This window comes from Triturus cristatus, chromosome 7 (genome assembly GCF_964204655.1).
Source record: "Triturus cristatus chromosome 7, aTriCri1.1, whole genome shotgun sequence".
Taxonomy (NCBI): domain Eukaryota; kingdom Metazoa; phylum Chordata; class Amphibia; order Caudata; family Salamandridae; genus Triturus; species Triturus cristatus.
The window spans coordinates 213,034,755-213,053,850 of record NC_140590.1 but is presented as its reverse complement, the minus strand read 5'-3'; the positions used below and the strand labels follow the sequence as shown (position 1 = coordinate 213,053,850).

Below are 19,096 nucleotides of genomic sequence, written 5' to 3'. Positions count from 1 at the left end.
AATACAGTAGGCGTAACAATTGATAAGGAAAATGACGATTTGTCTGCGTAACCGAAAATGGGTGTAATAATGAGTAAAAAGGAACATGATTGGTTATGATGTCATACATAGGTGGATCTATAAGATAATACTTGGCCTAGATGCGCGCGCAGCAGTATGACGTGTAATTGACGTGTAACTAGGGGGTGAAGGGGACTTGACATTTAGCTCTATATGTGGAGACGAAAAGTCTGGGGGGTCAAGTCAACCTAATCCCAAATCATATCTAACATCCTATGTTTAAAGAACTATGTTATCCACAAAAGAAGGACTCTCGGACAGAATCTATTCTATACTGACTGTGCGTGCGTGTACAAGCGTCTAAGTGTCTACACTGAATGCGAGGGGGTAGGAATATTCCATGGTAACAGGGCTATGAATTACTTGCATGAGGACAGAGAAGCCGGGCCTTTTGCTTGGTAACTGGAAGAATGTTTACTTAAACTACTAGGCAGGAATGCATCGGCTGAGGGGGAAGCAGATAATTCGAAGGTGAAATACAGTTCTTGGCAGAGAATAGGCTGATGTCAGGCTTCGTGAGCCGCGCAGAGAATGAGACAAAGTTCATGGTCACAGATGCAGGCTCAGACTGGAGCTTTCAGAGGCAGAAGGCAAGAGGAGTTTTGATGACAGAATCAGGGCCTACTTGCCTGGACTGTAAAGTGGCATAAGTGAACCATATAAAGCCGGTGGCCTTTCATATTTAGGAATGGAATATCCGGCCTATTCATGGCGGATCTGACAGGGGACATGTTGACGGTGGACGCACATGTATTTGCGTCTTCATAACTGGAACTGGAGGGAACATACATGTACTTGTGACATGCACATGGAACCGTTGGGGTCCAAGATAGGGGACATAACTGACCAGAAAAATCCATATTTCCACAACATCAACCCTTGACTGTGAGTGTTTTTAAAACGTTTGAGTGTCAAATTATATACCAAGGTCTATTGGTGAATCTGTGGGTGTATGAGTGCCTGATTGGATGATTCAGTGAGTGTGTGACTAATAGTATAAGTAAGTGATTAGGTGTCTCAGTGAATGTATGGGTGAGTGACTGGTTGTGTGAGTGTTTGTAGGTGTCTGTCACTTGGTGTCTAAGTGGCTGCATGGGGTGTGAGTTGGCACTTGAGTTTCTGTATGGGCCAGTGATTGGTTGCCTGAGTACCTCTCTGGATGTCTGAGTGTCTGTGTGGATGGGTGATGATCGAGCAGGTGAGTCAGTGCCTGTATGGGTTAGTGAGTGTGTATGTGTGGGGCTGTATGCGAGAGTGAGTGTGTGTATGGCTGTGTCAGTGAGTGAGTGCATGTGTCATTGGTATATGGGTGAGTAACTGGGTATGTGAAAGGCAGAATAGGTGAGCGATGGGGTATATGAGTGACCGTGTAGGTGAGTGAGTGAATGTGAGAGGGGCTGTATCGGTGAGCGTGCGCTTGTGTTAGTGACTGTATAGGTGATTAGTACCCGTTAGTATCTGTTTTGGTAAGTAAATGAGTGTTTGTGTAACTGTATGGGTGAGTAAGTGGCTGTGACATTGACTGTATTGAAAGTGGTTTGCTGTATGAGTGGCTGTATGGGTGAGTGAGTGGATGTGTATGTTGATCTATGAATCAGTGAGTGGCTGGGTAACGACTGATATGTGTGTGTATGGGTTTGAGAAAGGTAATGGGTTGGAGTGGGTGTATGAAAGGTTATATGGGAGTGCGAGTGGGTGTGTCAGATTCTGTGGATGATATCATGAGTGATGTCATTTGAGATGTGATCAGTGATGTGATCAGTGATGTCACTGACCATTGAACCAAAAAGGGGGAAGTAGAGGGCTATTATTTATCCAGGTCCAGCATACATGCCCTAAGATACATCTAAACAATAATGGTATGCAGTTCCTAATGTCAGAACAGGTTGTTGGTAAAGATAGAGATACTCCAAATGGAGTGAAAACTGAGGAGAGTGTTCTCCTTTTTCGGAAAAAGACCCTCACACACACCAGCCAGCTAGGTGTCTTGCTTCATCATCGGGTCTGCTCCTACTCAGGTCGGCGCTGCAATACCCGATCAAGCGCCCGTGATAGGGCCGTTTTCCGAAAAAGGAGAGCACTCTCCTCAGTTTTCACTCTATTTGGAGTATCTCTATCTTTACCAACAACCTGTTTTGACATTAGGAACTGCATACCATTATTGTTTAGATGTCACCAACCATGTCATGAGTGATGTAGTGTGTGAGATCATACGCAGTGCATTTTTGGGGAAGAGTTATAGTTAGTTCACTAACTATAATGGCTTTATTTCACTTGTTTTGTATGAGTGACAACTGAGCCTAACTATAATGTCCCTGTAACCACTTGCGTCTTGACATGAAAGAGGTCCTGAATCTCTCCTGAACCTTGAGTAGCTCACCGTGTGAGACCTTATTTATCTGATATTCGACTAATATCCCTGTCATGAGTTTAGCATGTAAAGCGGTGTTACTGCCTTTGTGAATCAGTATTTATGACCTTCATTATCTGTGTCGCTAGAGTGAAGGCATATTGGCCAAATCATGTATAGTTCCTCTGCTCTGCCCTAACTCAGATCCTAGTACATTTTTACTATGCAGACCCCTCTTAAACTGTTTATCTCTAAAACCCCCAGGATTCAGAAAAAGCATGCACGTTTTTCTACAACATTTTTGTGGGAAGTTTTTAAGTGTGAACTGAACAAAATGTTAAAAATAACAGGGCTTAGCATTCTTGGAAGAAAAGGTTTTGCAGTCAAATTGTTAAATTATTTATGTCTTTTTTTATGATGCTGCAAAAGAAGGTGAACATAAAACACATTTAACAACTATCTAAATGCCATGATTGTGTATTGATGGCCAGTTTCTTGGACTAAACTGTTTAAATAATCACTATGGACTGGTTAATCTTGTTTTGATACATACCGAAGATCCTTTTCCGGCAGGGTAATCTACCATAGAATGTCCAGGTTCCAAAGGAGGTGTCTTCCTTCTTTTGTATCTGATGACTCTAGCAAAATCGATGTAAAATGCAGACCGTCAGTCTCAGATATAGCAATAGCAGAAACCTCCAAATAAGCAATGTTCATACAGATGTTAAAGTGAATACCTTGCACAAATGATGTAGAGCAGCAGACCAATATTTCCAGCTACACTTACAAATGCACAGATGGAAACAGACCTGCAGGTGTCAGCATCTGGCAAGAGATGAAAGCAGTAGTGTTAATCTTGCATTAAGTGTATTTGTACATGCTTCTGAGCAATGCAACTGAAGCATACCATAAGTATGCGAACGTAATTATTTATGAACAGCATTTTTCTATAGCTCATCTTTATTGGGAGGTAATATGCATACAGAAAAACATCATGTCAAACAAAAGAAGGTATGTAGGGCTAGATCGGTAAAATGAGGGGTATGAGAAGGTGGATATATAATACATCAGTATTTTGAATAAACGTTTTTACATAACTTACTCCTTGTAAAGGAGTAACAGCACAAATTGGATGTATGATGGAACCATGCAAGCCATTACAATGCATGGCTTTACAACGGCCCGTCTTTACCAATGCATACCTTTACCATGCAAGTATTTACAACGCACAACCAGTTTGTCATAGGGGAAAGCGCTAGACTTTGGAGAGGTATAAATTACTATTCTAACTTCAGTCTCGGCAACAGTAGGGAAAGCATTGGACTTTGAAGTACAACGCTGCTTCCCCTTTGGCAAGTAGTTGTAAAGACTTGCATGGTAAAGGAATGCAGTGGAAAAGACGGGTCAATGCACAGACCGTGTTTTAAAGATGGAGATGTCGTGCTAAATGATGTTTCCCCTGACCGCTTGATTTAAATGTGGGCGGACCTTCAGTTTGGCCAAGGTGGAGACTACTCTGTCTCTGTCCACTTTGCCTCTGCTGGGGTGAAACTTCTCAGACAGCCCTGTGGAGTAAGGGCCATCAGAGAAATGGATACATGTCAACCTGCCCAATTTGGATGGGCGGACATGGAATCATTTTCTATTGTTTCTTACTACCAGGTGAAACCTAATGATAAGGAGCAGTAAAATCATTACAATTCTCCGCCTGCCTTGGGAACAGACTCCCATGACAAGGGGAGCATTAAATATTTTCTTTAAAAATAGAAAAAAGAAAAGTAAAAAAGAACACTGTTTGCTGCAAGGCTTCATCCTTCCAACACAGCCCTGCAGCAAACAGTAACATGCATTGACAGCAACCACTGTGAAAGCGGTATCTGCCAATGCTTTATAAAGGACCGCCTGCTTGGTGGTCATTTATAATTAAGGTGGGTGGCTTTGGTGCAGTTCAGAACACAAAATCTCCTCCTGCTTCCACGGACAGAATGACTTCTCAGTCACACGCACATACACACATCACACGCTGGTGGGGCCAAAACACCAACATTCGTTCTTATCAAAACTATCCGTGCCGTACAGAGGAGAGATATCCTGTTCCCGAACTACAGCTATTCACTTTGGATAGAGGAAACACATCTATTGACTTACTCTAACAGTTCCTCCATCCGGGAGGTCAAATGGATCATTTAGTTGATTTGGTATTTGATAGAAAACACATTAATTCTCGTATTAATCAATAAAACATTACAGAAAATATCCACCCGACACAGTTCTTCAAACAATGATTTTTCTTTATCTAATTAAATTTGCAGTTAAATCCTAACAATGCAATATTATCTTTTGTCATAATTACCTATTCTGGCTAATTGTCGTTCTCTAAGTCAGAAACTGGTCCTCAGAAATTCATCAGAGATTCTACCGTCCCGTCCTCTGCTGTCAGCGTAGAGTGCCGCATAGAGTAGCATCGATCAGGGTGCGTCTCAAACTCTTTGGGTGGTAACCAACAACAACCAACATTTTCCCTCTCTAGACTACTAATATTTATACCAAAATTTACATAAAACAGTATCATCTTATTTATTTCCAGGCAGTTGATTGGCTGAATTCAGCCCCGTCTCAATACTTTAAGAAACATTTTCAAAATTTCACATACAGATGATGAATAAACTAAGCACATGGGAAAGTCGTTCCCAGGTCGGGAAAGTATCAGTCTATTGTGAATAGGTGGCTTTTGGTTCCCAGATGGCAACATTTGGTCCATGTTCAGGGACATTGGCATCTCGCCCAGAGTAGTCTTCATGGACCTGGTTCGGAGGTTCAAGGAGAGGCCACGACGTAGTCAGTGCAGGCGCCTTCCTCCATTGCTAATTGCATGAAGTCATGTACTTTAGTGAGGATTCAGTCGGCAGCCATCTTTTAGTAGGCCGAAATAGTCAACTTAAGTAAAAGAAACACAAAATTGTGATTAGTACATAGAAATGAATTAAACAATGTTATTCCCTCACTAATACCCTTATGTGTATGCATTTATCTAGCCATATGCAACAATTTAAGCCGTTAATACTGGTTTATTTAAGCGCAAATCACGTTAACACTGCTTAAGCTAAACATATAAATTTAATATGCGTACAAACTTAGTTCACTTATTATTTTAGCCATGCAAATGCATTCCCACATGTATTCTCTTGGTTAATTAGGTTGGTTAATTCAATCACAACACCTTATTATTCATTAGAATTAGTTCTTTATCCGTTTTAATATAAACAGATATAAATGGATTGGGTATACTAATTTTTTTTTATTTTATCCGCTCCATCAATCCCCCCTTTGGTGATTTTATCACCACAAAACCCACAAAATTTTCAATTTATTTCCCCTTTTGCAAAAATTTGAAATGTCTTCTTGCTTAATTAGAATTCTGTTTCCCTTTCGTCTTCTCTCTTTGCTTTGTCATACATACTCTCCTTCCATTCTTCCAATTCTATTTCATTGAGATCTTTTTATGGTTTCTTTTCCCTCTTTTTGTAAATTTCTCTTTTAACCTTCTTTTTATTTCTTCTATATCTACAACACATACATCCCAATCTCAGTATTAATAATTCAAAAATCACACAGGTTAATGGGAATAATATTTTCCCTATTATAGTACTACCTAATTTACCTAGATAGGCTTTAATAGCAGCCATTTTATTACTAATTCTAGTCCAGATACTTTCAACCTCCAGTGGTTTTATTTCATCATGCAATTCTGTAATATTCTTTATATAGACTTTTAGATCTCTGCTTTCGTCAGGAATGTAAGTGCAACAATGTTGAACTTTCAGCATTCCACAGACTCCACCCTCTTTTGCCAATAAGATATCAAGGGCAAGTCGATTTTGCATAATCATAGCACGCATGGCAACCAGCTCAGTGTTTACCAAGAGAAATCCTCCAGCGGTGCTTTTTGACAAGCGATCCACTATGGTTGACAATTTCCGAATATTATTTGCATTCCAAGATATTCCCACTGCTGGTATCAAGGCTCCAAAAATATCACCTACAATTTCTAACCAAGTTTCTCTTCTGCTACGCATTAGTTGATTATTTGGTCCACTATTTTCTACTCTATCCATGTGAAAAATCTTTGGAAAGACCAGGCCAACATAACATGTGCCATACCAATGGTAGGGCAATCTGTAGTAAGCCTTGTTCCCACAAATATAGCACAGTCCTGGGTCTTATCCACCTCTAAATCCCCATCCGGATGCAATGAAATATGTATCATGACACTCACTTTTCCCTATATAAACATAATCATATTGGGATCTTTCCATGATGCATAATTTGCCTTGAGTCTATAGCTATTGTCGGTTTAACTCCACCCGGTGTCTCCTTTTTCCCATCTATTTCCCAAATGTTTTCCCCTTCCTTATGTCCCTCTACATTCTTGTGTATTTTCAATCTTCTCTCTTCAACCATATCCAAAAATGTTTTCTGTTCTGTTTTCAAACTACAAGTTAAATTGTTCTTAAAAATATATTCTAAAGTTAGTCCTTTAGTTTCTATAAAAATTTCTCCTAACACATTAGCATCTTTAGCTGGATTTAATTCTTTATTCATGGGCAATCGTCCAAGAATATTATCTATATTAGACAAATTATACTCTAATTTCCCTACTTGATAAAATATACTAGTTAAGACGCTACATGTTATCCCATAAGTTGCTGGGAGGTGATGATAAGTCACCCCTTCTGAAACAGATGCAGGTAATTGCATACAAACGTAGCAATCCCTTACTTCCATAGTTTTTACATATTCATACAATAATTTTGAAAACACATTGCTAGAAAAATCATTTATTGACCTATCTTGATGCACATGCTCTGTGCTTGTTCTAACCGGTATTACCTTTTGTGAGTTCTTCACTATATTAGTCATATTCTCAGTATGCCCTGCTAGTGTATCTAGAGTTACTTTGAAAGAGATCGAAAGAGCGAGTACGCTCCAAAGAAGCATTAATAGTCCTGTACAGCAGCAACATGTCTTGCACCATCTTCTCATGAAGGTACATCTACTCTTGTTATCATCTATGTTAGCCATTATGTTAGAATTAACCGTGTCTTTTGACTTAGCCTCTTCTACTCCGCCTCTTATTGCTTTCCTACAAGAGCTAAAACTTATCAGGTCGTCCAAATACTTCGATTTTTTTATTCAATCCTGTGTATTCCTACAAGGATCAATATAAATTTCTCAGCTTGGCTTTTCGTCGTTTTTCACTTCCTTCTCGTCATCCACATGCAGGATTTCCTGATCTTCCGCTTCTTCTCCAATGTCGGATAAGATAACTCTCAGGATTTCCCCAGTTTCTTCTTCTTTTATCAATTTCAGCCAAGTCTCCTCTGGATTTCCTTGACTATCTGCCTCTTCTCCTTGTTCAGGCAGTGCCATGTACGTCCATTCAAGTGACTTATACTTCTGTTTTTTTTTTCTTGCTCGTTTGTTTGCTTCTGACACTTCTGTTTCTCCCTCTTTCTCTGGATGCTGACTGGTTACTTCATTCACTTGTTCAGCCTCTGTGGGTTTAGCTCGTGTCAATCGATATCTCAGCTTCTTAATTTTGTTTGGCCAGAGATCACCTTTAGCATTTCTTCTTTGTTTGCCGTTTCTTTCCTCAATCCAAGTTCTCTTTCTCAGAACTCGACCCTCTGGTATTTCAGTTTCACTGTCTCCAGATTCTGTCTCGTTTGGTTTTTCTGTCTCAGTAATCTCCTTTTCCACCTCTGGTGATGGCCCTACTTCTGTCCCTCCTCGGGTCTCCGGCGCGCAATCCTCCTGCTGACTATTTGTCCCTTCACCTAGCTGGGTGTTGCAGTTCCCTACACCTCCTCGGGGTTTTTCCGCAATCTGTCCCTCTCTTTCTGTGACTGTCCCTTCTTCTTCTTCCAATATTTTCTCAGATGGAATTTCTTCTACTCTCTCATCTGGTGTAAAAGTTACTTCTGACTGGACATTCTTTTCTTTTCTTTTCTTCTTTCTGTGTTCACCACTAGCGTTTTGCTCATCTCCAGAATCTGAACCATCGGAAATCTGCAATCTTTTCCTCAGAATTTCCTCTCTGGGGGTCTGAACTAGTCTTGGCTCATTTTCCCCCCTTTCAGGATTTTCTTTTGACTTTATATTCTCATTGCTTGACTCATCACTTGATTCTGATTCGTCAAAGTATTCTTTTCCAATGCCGTCTGCTGGATTTGGAACTCTCAGAGTGTGACTTGCATGTATCCAATTTTTCAGTCCAGCACACTTCACAGCAGTTGTTGTGGTCAAAATGACCTGTCTTGGCCTTTCCCACCTTGGAATCAGGCAATTTCTTCTTCTGTGGACTTTTATCCTCACCCAGTCCCCTGGGATCAAATCATGGGCTGGTTTCTTTTCAAGTGTGGTGGCATCCGCTCCAACCTGGTGAAACACAGAATGAACTGCGTCAGCCAGGTCTTTACAGTAATCCAAAATCATGTCATCAGTTATAGTCATCAGCTTGTTGACTGGCACAAACACGTGTCTCATGGCGCGTCCCATGATGATCTCGTGTGGACTCAAACCTCTGGTTCTATCTGGAGTAGACCTAATGGTCATCAAAACCAGAGGCAAGACATCATGCCATTTCAAACCTGTGGCTAAACACATTTTCCCAATTCTGTTTTTGATAGTACCATTCATTTGCTCAACCACACCAGAAGCCTCTGGTCGGTAGGCACAATGCAGTTTCTGTTGTACACCCAATGCTTCACAAATCAGATTCATGATCTCATTGTAGAAATGTCCTCCTCTGTCTGATTCTATGGTTATTGGGAACCCGTACCTTGGAATGAATTCCCTCAACAATAGCTTGGCCACTGTGATTCCATCATTTCTTCTGGTCGGGTATGCTTCCACCCACCTAGAGAACAGACATACTACCACCAACACATACCTCAGTTTGTTAAAAGGGGGCATTTCAATGAATTCCACTTGCATTCTAGTGAAAGGTCCTCCCTCCCGGCCTATGGTGCCTAGACTCACCACAGTTTTCCTTCCAGGGTTGTACTGCTGACATGTCAGGCATCTCTGACAGAGACTTTCTGCTTTCAACCTGAATTTTGGATTGTACCAGGTCTGCTTAAAAGCCCTTATCATGGCATCCCTTCTCAGATGTCCTTGGCCATGATACATCCGTGCCATGGTTGACATCATGCTATCAGGCATTACTGGTCTTCCACCCCGATAGACCCACACATGATCCTTTTCTCTGGGTGCACATCCTGCTTTTACCCACTGCCTCATTTCTTCATCCACTGCTTCATCCTGCAACTGCCTCACTTCATCCCATGTTCCCACAACGTTAGTAAACATTATGGAGCAAGAAGACATTTCCTTTTCTTTGGATCGATTAATTGAGAACTTGTTTCGGGTACAATACTGAGCCATGTCATTAGCAAAACGGTTTCCGGTAGTGATGTAATCACTACCTTGTCCATGAGCAGCACATTTCACCACAGCCAATTCTTTGGGCATTTGTATTGCCTCAAGCAATTTTCCAACCACTTCTGCATTCCTTATCGGAGTCCCACTTGAGGTCAGGAAACCTCTTTGCAGCCATTATTGGCCGAAGTCGTGGTCAACTCCGAAGCCATATTGGCTATCAGTCATCACAGTCACTCTTGCATTTCTCCCAATTTTGCATGCCTTGGTTAATACCACTATTTATGCTACTTGAGCGGATTTAACTCTTTTCAAGGGTGATGCTTCTATAACTGCTGAAACTGTGCATACTGCATAGGCTGCGCTCAACACTCCTTCATCCGTTCTCAAACAGGATCCATCCACAAAAAACACATAATCACTTTCTGGCAGTGGTAGATCTCTTATATCAGGTCGAGGTTTTGTGCAGTAGTCAAGCACATCCAGACAATCATGATCAACCTCTTCTCTTATCTCCACTCTCTCTGCATCAGGCAAAAGTGTAGCTGGATTCACATTCACACATCTTTCCAGACTCACATTGTTTGCACCTAGAATGACTTTTTCATACTTAGTCAGCTGACTATGTGACATAAACTGTGTTCGACTCCTTGTTAAAAGGATCGCCACACTATGGGGTACAAACACTCTTACTGGATACCCCATCACAATTCCCTCACTCTGCTCTAGGCTTCGGCATGTAGCCGCTACTGCTTTCAGACATCCTGGCAGACCTATCGCCACTGGATCTAACATTGACGAGAAATATGCCACTGGTCTCCTTTGCCTTCCATGTTTCTGTATTAACACTGAAAGTGCGCAACCATTTCGCTCACTACAGTATAGCTCAAACTCCTTTTCATAGTCTGGCATACCCAGTGCAGGGGCTTCACAAAGACTGTTCTTCAACTGTTTAAACGCTGCCAATTCTTCTTTGTTCAGTTCAAGGGGGTCTTTTACCTCACTTTTTGTCAATTTCACCAATGGTTTGGCAATCAGGGAAAAATTACTTATCCACTGACGACAGTAACCAACCATTCCTAGAAACATTCTCACCTCTCTTTGGGTCATTGGAGCTCTCATTCCTCTAATGATTCTGATTCTGTCTATGGTTACTTTTATCAGGCCTTTCTCAATATTATGACCCAAGTATGTCACTTCCTTCTTACAGTATTGCAATTTTGTTGGAGATACCTTAAGCCCTCCATCTGCCAAATGATTTAAAAAAGCTATGGTGTCTGTTTCACAGGCCTCACGTGTCTTTGACGCCACCAGTAGTTCGTCAATATACTGGACTAAAACTGAACTCTCAGGCATAGTAAGACTTTCCAAAGATTTCTTTAATAACTGATTGAAAATGGAGGGACTCTCTGTGTACCCCTGTGGGATTCGGCACCATGCCAAAATACGGTTTCCAAACCGAAATGCAAAACGTGGCTGGCTGTCATGATGTAACGGAATGGAAAAGAAAGCATGACACAAATCAATTACTGTGTACCATTCTGCATCGTGTGGGATCTGATACAAAATTACTGAGGGATTTGGAACAATTGGACAACATGAGACGATAATCTTGTTAATCTTTCTCAAATCTTGCACAATCCTGAATTTCCCACTTGGCTTTTTCAGTCCCATAATAGGCGAATTACATGGACTGCACATTATCTCCCTCAACACTCCTTGCTGGATCATTTTCTCATTCAAAGGGGTTACCCCTGCTATTCTTTCTGGGGTCAGTCTGTATTGTGGAATGTTTGGGTAAACAGCTCCTTCCTTTACAGAAATTCTCACTGGGTCTACATTTCACATCAGGCCTACATCTTCCCCAGTGAAGTCCCAGACTGCTGCTCTCACTGTCTGTTTCAATTCTGGGGGTGATTCGTCTGGATTGAATACTGCATAGGTTCCAGCAACCTCACACTCTCAGTGTTTCAAAGGCTATTCCGTCTGGTGTACAGAATATGGTGCAATTCATCTTGCACAACAAATCCCTCCCTAATAGGGACTGGTGTCACACACCACAAATCTATGCATGTCTGAAAATTTCCCTATTCTGACCTTTACAGGATCAGTAAGATACGTTTTAATCTGGGTGTTAGACACACCAACTACTTGGATTGTTTCATCCGAAAGAGGAAGATTTTTTTACATCTGCCGATCTGACAGTGGATCGTGTAGCTCCAGTGTCTACTAGAAAAGTAATGTTTTCATCATTAACTTTCCCATCTACAAATGGTCCTGTCTGATCTATTTCTAGAGATGCGCCAAGTACGCACTCTGCTTCCTCTTTTCGGCACCGTCAATAAATCTCTTCTGGCTCACTTTCGTCATTTTGCAGCCAATACTGTGACACAGCGCTCGCGCGTTGCGGTTTGTTTACCTGTTCTTCATTGTAGAATCCCGTTTCTTTGCTATATCTCTGTGTGCTCCGGCTCTGTGGTAAGGGCGGTTTTGGCACCTGATTCTGTAGATTAACAGCCTTCTGCTGTTGCGGCGATGGGCCACTCCCCTCACACTGCACCTGTGGATTTAATGACGGATTTTCATCATTGGCAAGAGGTGGATTTTTACACTCGGATTTCCAGTGCCTTAATCTGCCGCAATTGTGACAGGGAAACTTTTTCTTGGCTTCTTCTATATTACCCTTTCCCTTTCCTGGACCAAACTTTGATTTAATGCATGGATTATTTGCTTGTTCTATCAGCTGAGCTTCCTGTCTCTCTGCAACCTTCACTTGAGCCCACAATGCCTTCTCTTTTAGTTTTCGCTGCTTTGCCTCAATTTCATCACTAAATTATTTAGCATGCCTCAGGATCTCATCTATTTTCTTGCTCTGCCAGTCCACGGTGTGCTGCTTGATCATGTCCCCAATCTCGGGATGCAGACCATACACAAATCTGTACACAAAATGACTCAGGTCCTTTTCTCCCAGACTGTCATCCCCACTAAACTGTTTGAAAGCCAGAATTAGCCTCTCATAGTATGCGTGGACTGACTCTTATGCTTCCTGATGTGTTCGATCTATTTTAACCCAGTCTGTTTCTTTTGGAGGCACTTTTTTCTTCAAGAATGCCATGACCTGTTCGTATTTCTTCATAACCTCTGGGTCTGGGGCTCCTGTTTTGGGATCTCTCTTGGGTATTCTTTAGTGGGCCAATCTATGACTATCTTACATTCTGCCCACAAGTCTGCTGGCACTATTATATCAAACAGACTATTCAAATCAATCCACAGCACTTTTGACAATTTCACAAATCTGTCTACCTGTCTGTACCACTCGACCGGCTTTTCCGAGGGAAGTCATTTGTAAATGACAAAATGTCCTGTCTGGTCCATGGGACATGCACATATCCCCCTCCTGGGATCTCTCTCATAGGGAATTCCATCACCACCTTCTCCTTTTCTCTCACAGGAAACGCTGGAAATGTTCTGTCTGAGGTGTCATCCCGCTTCCTATACCACCTGCTCTTCCATTTGTCCACATCTCCCCATTTCCTTAATACTGTGATTATGTCCCTAATCTGCCCTATTTGTCCTGCAGCGTTTAGATTCTCAATGTCTTTTTCTGTAAAGTCCACTCGGTATGGTTTCTGTAAAGCTTTTACCTTGTCCATGTCAATTCCCATTTCACTCGCTATTTCTGCTAGTCTGTCATGTAAATTCTTTGCTCTCCAAGTGACACTTTTACAGAGGAACAGTAGTTCCTCATCTTGGTAAATTTTCAGCTTTTCTGTGGGGATAGTTCCTACAATCAACTCTTCTAACACCATCCGTAATTTCGCCACATCAACGGTATGAGATTCCTTTTCTTTATCCTGCAAGGTTTTCAGCCACACATTCAACTCTTCGGTAGTTATGCTCACTGATTTCTCTACATTCCCTGGTTCTGTCAATCTCTGTGGTTCTAATATTGATCCTCCTACCATTCTGCTCCTCTCAGCAGTATCTGAACAGTAAAATGGGTTCTTTGACATATGCAATTCACCTTTAACCATAGTATGTTCCCAGGAATTCTCTTTTGTTCTCATCAGGGGCTGTTCTTCCTGTCTACTGTTTACATACGGGACTGTTAGTCCGTGCTCACTGTCTTTCTGCTTCTCAAAAATAGTCATAACACGACCTATGGTCACAGGAACTGTAACTGCTTCTAGATTTTTCGTCAATTCTCTTATTTTCTATGTCAGTTCTATTGTGGTTTTTGCTAATTCCTTAGAATTTTCACTCTCAGCTCTATTTTCCTTTCCCTTCTCCTTAAGAGAATTTCTTCTTCTTACTTCTGGGGTCACAACTTCTGTTTTAATGATTCTCAGAGTTTCCCTCACTGGTGTACCTGCAGTTGGCGTTTCCGGTTCCTGCCTGTATGGAGGTGGACTTTTGGTAAACATATCATCTAGGACATTGTCGTCCGTTTCATTAGCCCCATACCTCCAGGTTTCTACATGATTTTTCTTTTCTAGACATTTCCTTCCTCCACTTTCTCCTTCTGTTCTAACGGGAAACAATCCTTCTGTCATACTAGCATCTCGCCACCTTCTCATTCGGTCACAATGAGTTCCACGATCGTTTGGCCGTCTGAACATATACCGATACCTACTGCCATTTCTCTGTTTCTCTCGCTCATGCATCTCATCTTCCCACTCTGTTAGTGCCTCAAACTGCGTAGGCCTAGGCCGCGGATCTAAGCTCATCATCCTCTCCCGTAAGTTCCTCAATATTGCCAAATTAATGGACCCATCCTCTGGAAATGCTAGAACTCCGTCTTCCTTTGTATACTTTGCCCAATTGTCTAACCAGATGCACGTATGATACCCATATTTCGCAACCATGAAGGATGCAGGGGTTTCCGCTGGGGGAAGTAACTGTCCTTCCCTAGTCACAATCTCCTTGTCCTTCACAAACCAATTCCGTATTTTACTAAATAATGATTTTTTCTTATTTTCGGGTGAATGATAATACATTATCCTTCCTTTCGTGAACCCCTTTTAGTCGTCCCTGCTACAGTACGATCTTTTAGTCCAATAGCAACGCGACTCTTACTCCTGCACCATTCCTGGCGCGTTTACGTCACTGTCACAATTTCCAATCCTTGCGCGACTCACACTAACGCACCAATCCTGGGGCGTCTACGTCACTGACTAACTGTCCAATGCCAGCGCGGTCCACCTGACGTCAACAGTCGCTGCAGCAGCTCCTGCTCCTGTCTCCTGTCTACAGTCTACCCCTCCTTTACAAGACTACTCGGTAGACTTTGTTTCGATTTTACAATACTGGTTAGTTACAACATACAAACATCTCCATTGTCTGCTCCGCTAACCACAGAATAGTAAAAGATCTTTCCCACGAGAATTCTGTCTTTCCGAGAGCAGCGCTTACCTCTGCCCTACTACAGAATTATTACGTCCGTTGGCAAAATAGCACATCCCTCTACTTCACCCCTCTTTCAAGCATCAATTAACTGTTTTCTTCGATATTTAAACACATAGGTGGAAACGCAATGCTCCTGAGAAATAAAACCAGAGTTCCGCAATTAATCCGAATGCTATTTCATTCACGCACTTTCACACAAGGAAATACTGTTCATTCACACAGAATCCTGCTTTCCCGAGAACAGCGAACAGTCTGTCCTACTACAGAATTATGACATACGTTTACAAAGCAGCGCTTACCTCTACTTTGTCCTTCTAACAAGCTCAGAGAACACCTGCTACCTTTTCAGTGATAAGCGTTATCGGCATACCAATTGTTTCCTGGTACTTAAGACCAAAATTTCACAGATAACTCTTTGCTATCATATGCACTTTTCTCACACAGAAATTGTCTCTAATGGCAACACACAGTGATGTCACTGAATCGAACCCAGACAATGCGATGCGCAACTTCAATTTTTACGCGTTTTCCCGTGTACCTACGGGCAACCGCAATTCCGTCTTTCCCGAGAACAGCGCTTACCTCTGTCCTACTACAGAACTGTCACCGACTTCTTACATCCCAGAAGCCGTACAGATGACATAGAACTCAATACGACTTCAACATATAGTGTTAATACATACATCAGTACCAATCAATAATCGATAAACTACATATCTATGCCAAAATCATCAAACCACAACAATAATAACCATCATCTCGCTACCAGAAATTCTGGTGCAGTTCAGAACACAAAATCTCCTCCTGCTTCCACGGACAGAATGACTTCTCAGTCACACGCACATACACACATCACACGCTGGTGGGGCCCATAACACCAACATTCGTTCTTATCAAAACTATCCGTGCCGTACAGAGGAGAGATATCCTGTTCCCGAACTACAGCTATTCACTTTGGATAGAGGAAACACATCTATTGACTTACTCTAACAGCTCCTCCATCCGGGAGGTCAAATAGATCATTTAGTTGATTTGGTATTTGATAGAAAACACATTAATTCTCGTATTAATCAATAAAACATTACAGAAAATAACCACCCGACACAGTTCTTCAAACAATGATTTTTCTTTATCTAATTAAATTTGCAGGTTAAATCCTAACAATGCGATATAATCTTTTGTCATAATTACCTATTCTGGCTAATTGTCGTTCTCTAAGTCAGAAACTGGTCCTCAGAAATTCATCAGAGATTCTACCGTCCCGTCCTCTGCTGTCAGCGTAGAGTGCCGCATAGAGTAGCATTGATCAGGGTGCGTCTCAAACTCTTTGGGTGGTAACCAACAACAACCAACATTTTCCCTCTCTAGACTACTAATATTTATACCAAAATTTACATAAAACAGTATCATCTTATTTATTTCCAGGCCGTTGATTGGCTGAATTCAGCCCCGTCTCAATACTTTAAGAAACATTTTCAAAATTTCACATACAGGTGATGAATAAACTAAGCGCATGGGAAAGTCGTTTCCAGGTCGAGAAAGTATCAGTCTATTGTGAATAGGTGGCTTTTGGTTCCCAGATGGCAACATTTGGTTCGGAGGTTCAAGGAGAGGCCACGACGTAGTCAGTGCAGGCGCCTTCCTCCATTGCTAATTGCATGAAGTCATGTACTTTAGTGAGGGTTCAGTCGGCAGCCATCTTTTAGTAGGCCGAAATAGTCAACTTAAGTAAAAGAAACACTAAATCGTGATTAATACATAGAAATTAATTAAACAATGTTATTCCCTCACTAATACCCTTATGTGTATGCATTTATCTAGCCATATGCAACAATTTAAGCCGTTAATGCTGGTTTATTTAAGCGCAAATCACGTTAACACTGTTTAAGCTAAACATATAAATTTAATCAGCGTACAAACTTAGTTCACTTATTATTTTAGCCAGGCAAATGCATTCCCACGTGTATTCTCTTGTTAAATTAGGTTGGTTAATTCAATCACAACACCTTATTATTCATTAGAATTAGTTCTTTATTTGTTTTAATATAAACATATATAAATGGATTGGGTATACTAAATTTTTTTTATTTTATCCGCTCCATCAGCTTATGCACTGTGGGGACAGAGTAATTGATTCCATCCACATGGCAGAATGGCAGGCCGCCCACCAAGAAATATAACTGGGCCTAAGTTATTTGCCTTAGCCTTCAATACTAGTTTGAGTTACCTGTTACCTGCTTACTAGTGGCCAGGTGAATAGCAATATGATTGGCTCAGAACAGATTTTAAAGAGATGTAGTGTTTCAATAGTGGAACATTGATGGTACAACATGGTATTTTGCCAATAGAAGATGGTGGAAAGTTCTTAATATATCCAGGGGCATAGCTTTTAGTGAGATAGCAGTTGCACTGAGGTTCAGAGGCCCGTCATTTACTGCCTAACTAGCAGTCAGTAGGGCAAATCTTCCTTGCTTGCACTACTATCCATGGCACCTTTGCTACTCCACTGTAAACATGTATCTTATCTATCTTCCAAAATGTTTGTACTTGTTGTCAACACCTGAGCAAGTCATTGAGACTGTCTTGCCCTATATGCCAAATGTTCCTAAGAACATACTTAGTTGTAAGCTAGAAGGCAGCTTGTTTAACTACTCTACGCCACTGAAGTAATAAAAAATGAAAATAAAAACTCCCCATTCTCTACAATAACTCTTTCCTGCCACAATGCTTCTTACTTTTGACCCAAGTGTAGCACAATCAGAAATACCCTTAGTATCCTCTAAAACCTGGACTTCAAAGTGCCCAACACCAACGACTCCATTCCCAACACAACTCATTAACTTAACTTTCACTGAAAATTGATTTTTAATGTTTAACCATAACTAGAGACAGGCATTTATTTCCCTTTTCTTTTTCTTCAGTATTAAACCTCAAGAATAGATGTTCTACTCTCTTTTCCCTTCCTGTGCTGTCTGATAATTTGAAGAATTTTAATATTTTTGATCCACCCGGTCAACTTCACAGCCCAGGAGAATAAGGTATATTCCAGAAGGATGGAAGACTTCCAATTTTTATACCTTGCTGCCTATCTGGTCTACCACAGAGGGTGGTTTGATGGACCAAACGTCACTATGAATATCATCAATCTGTACTCACTGGTGTCTGATTCCATTAATTTAACATTGGTTTGAACCCGACTTCCCACTCCTGTAGCAATGCTACCCAACCAAATAAAAACCCCATAGACATAATACATATAGAGCGTACTCTCCTTTGCTTTTCTGCTTAACCCCCTGCATTGGCTATTTCTGCCCTGTCTCTCTACTTTGTTGGCACTTTGGGCTGTGTCGCGCAGTCTATATCCATTGCATGATCACTAGTGGCACTCATTTTAAAACCCATAGATTGCACTGCTAGCCGAACTTCTTCTGTATGACTTCCATTTCCTGGTTCCTACTGCTGTTCTTATGTCAGAGTCTCTGACAGCCAAAGACAATAGTGGCCTGTGCTCCTTTGAAGAACCCAACGAGTCAGCACTGTCATACACCCAGACACTCATGTTGTACACAATCGCTACTTGTTCCATCTGCTTACACATCACCCTTAAGAATATCTGTCAGTAAAAGTTTAAAAATACTCTAAATTACAGGTAACCAACTTTCTGGTGCCCTTTAAGTTTCTAAAGGTAAGTTTATTAAAAGTATGTCAAACAGGAAACATCAAAATGGTAAATAACAAAACATCAGAAAGAAACATTACTGAATATATCATCAATGGCATATAGGCATGTAATCATATAAGAAAAGAAAATCCATGACAAAGATAAAAAGGTGAAAGAAA

General features: G+C 41.2%; 1 protein-coding gene across 3 annotated transcripts in view; it reads right to left on the bottom strand.

Moving 5' to 3' along the window:
* LOC146809243 (sialoadhesin-like) overlaps window positions 1-19,096 on the bottom strand; it is a 506,671-nt gene that overhangs the window by 21,245 nt on the left and 466,330 nt on the right. For all 3 annotated transcript variants that reach the window (XM_085616069.1, XM_085616068.1, XM_085616071.1), the window contains 2 exons: window positions 3,148-3,235; window positions 2,964-3,048 (listed from right to left, as the gene is read on the bottom strand). In XM_085616069.1, coding sequence (XP_085472195.1) covers window positions 2,964-3,048; window positions 3,148-3,235 — 173 coding nt within the window. The remainder of the gene's footprint in view (window positions 1-2,963; window positions 3,049-3,147; window positions 3,236-19,096) is intronic.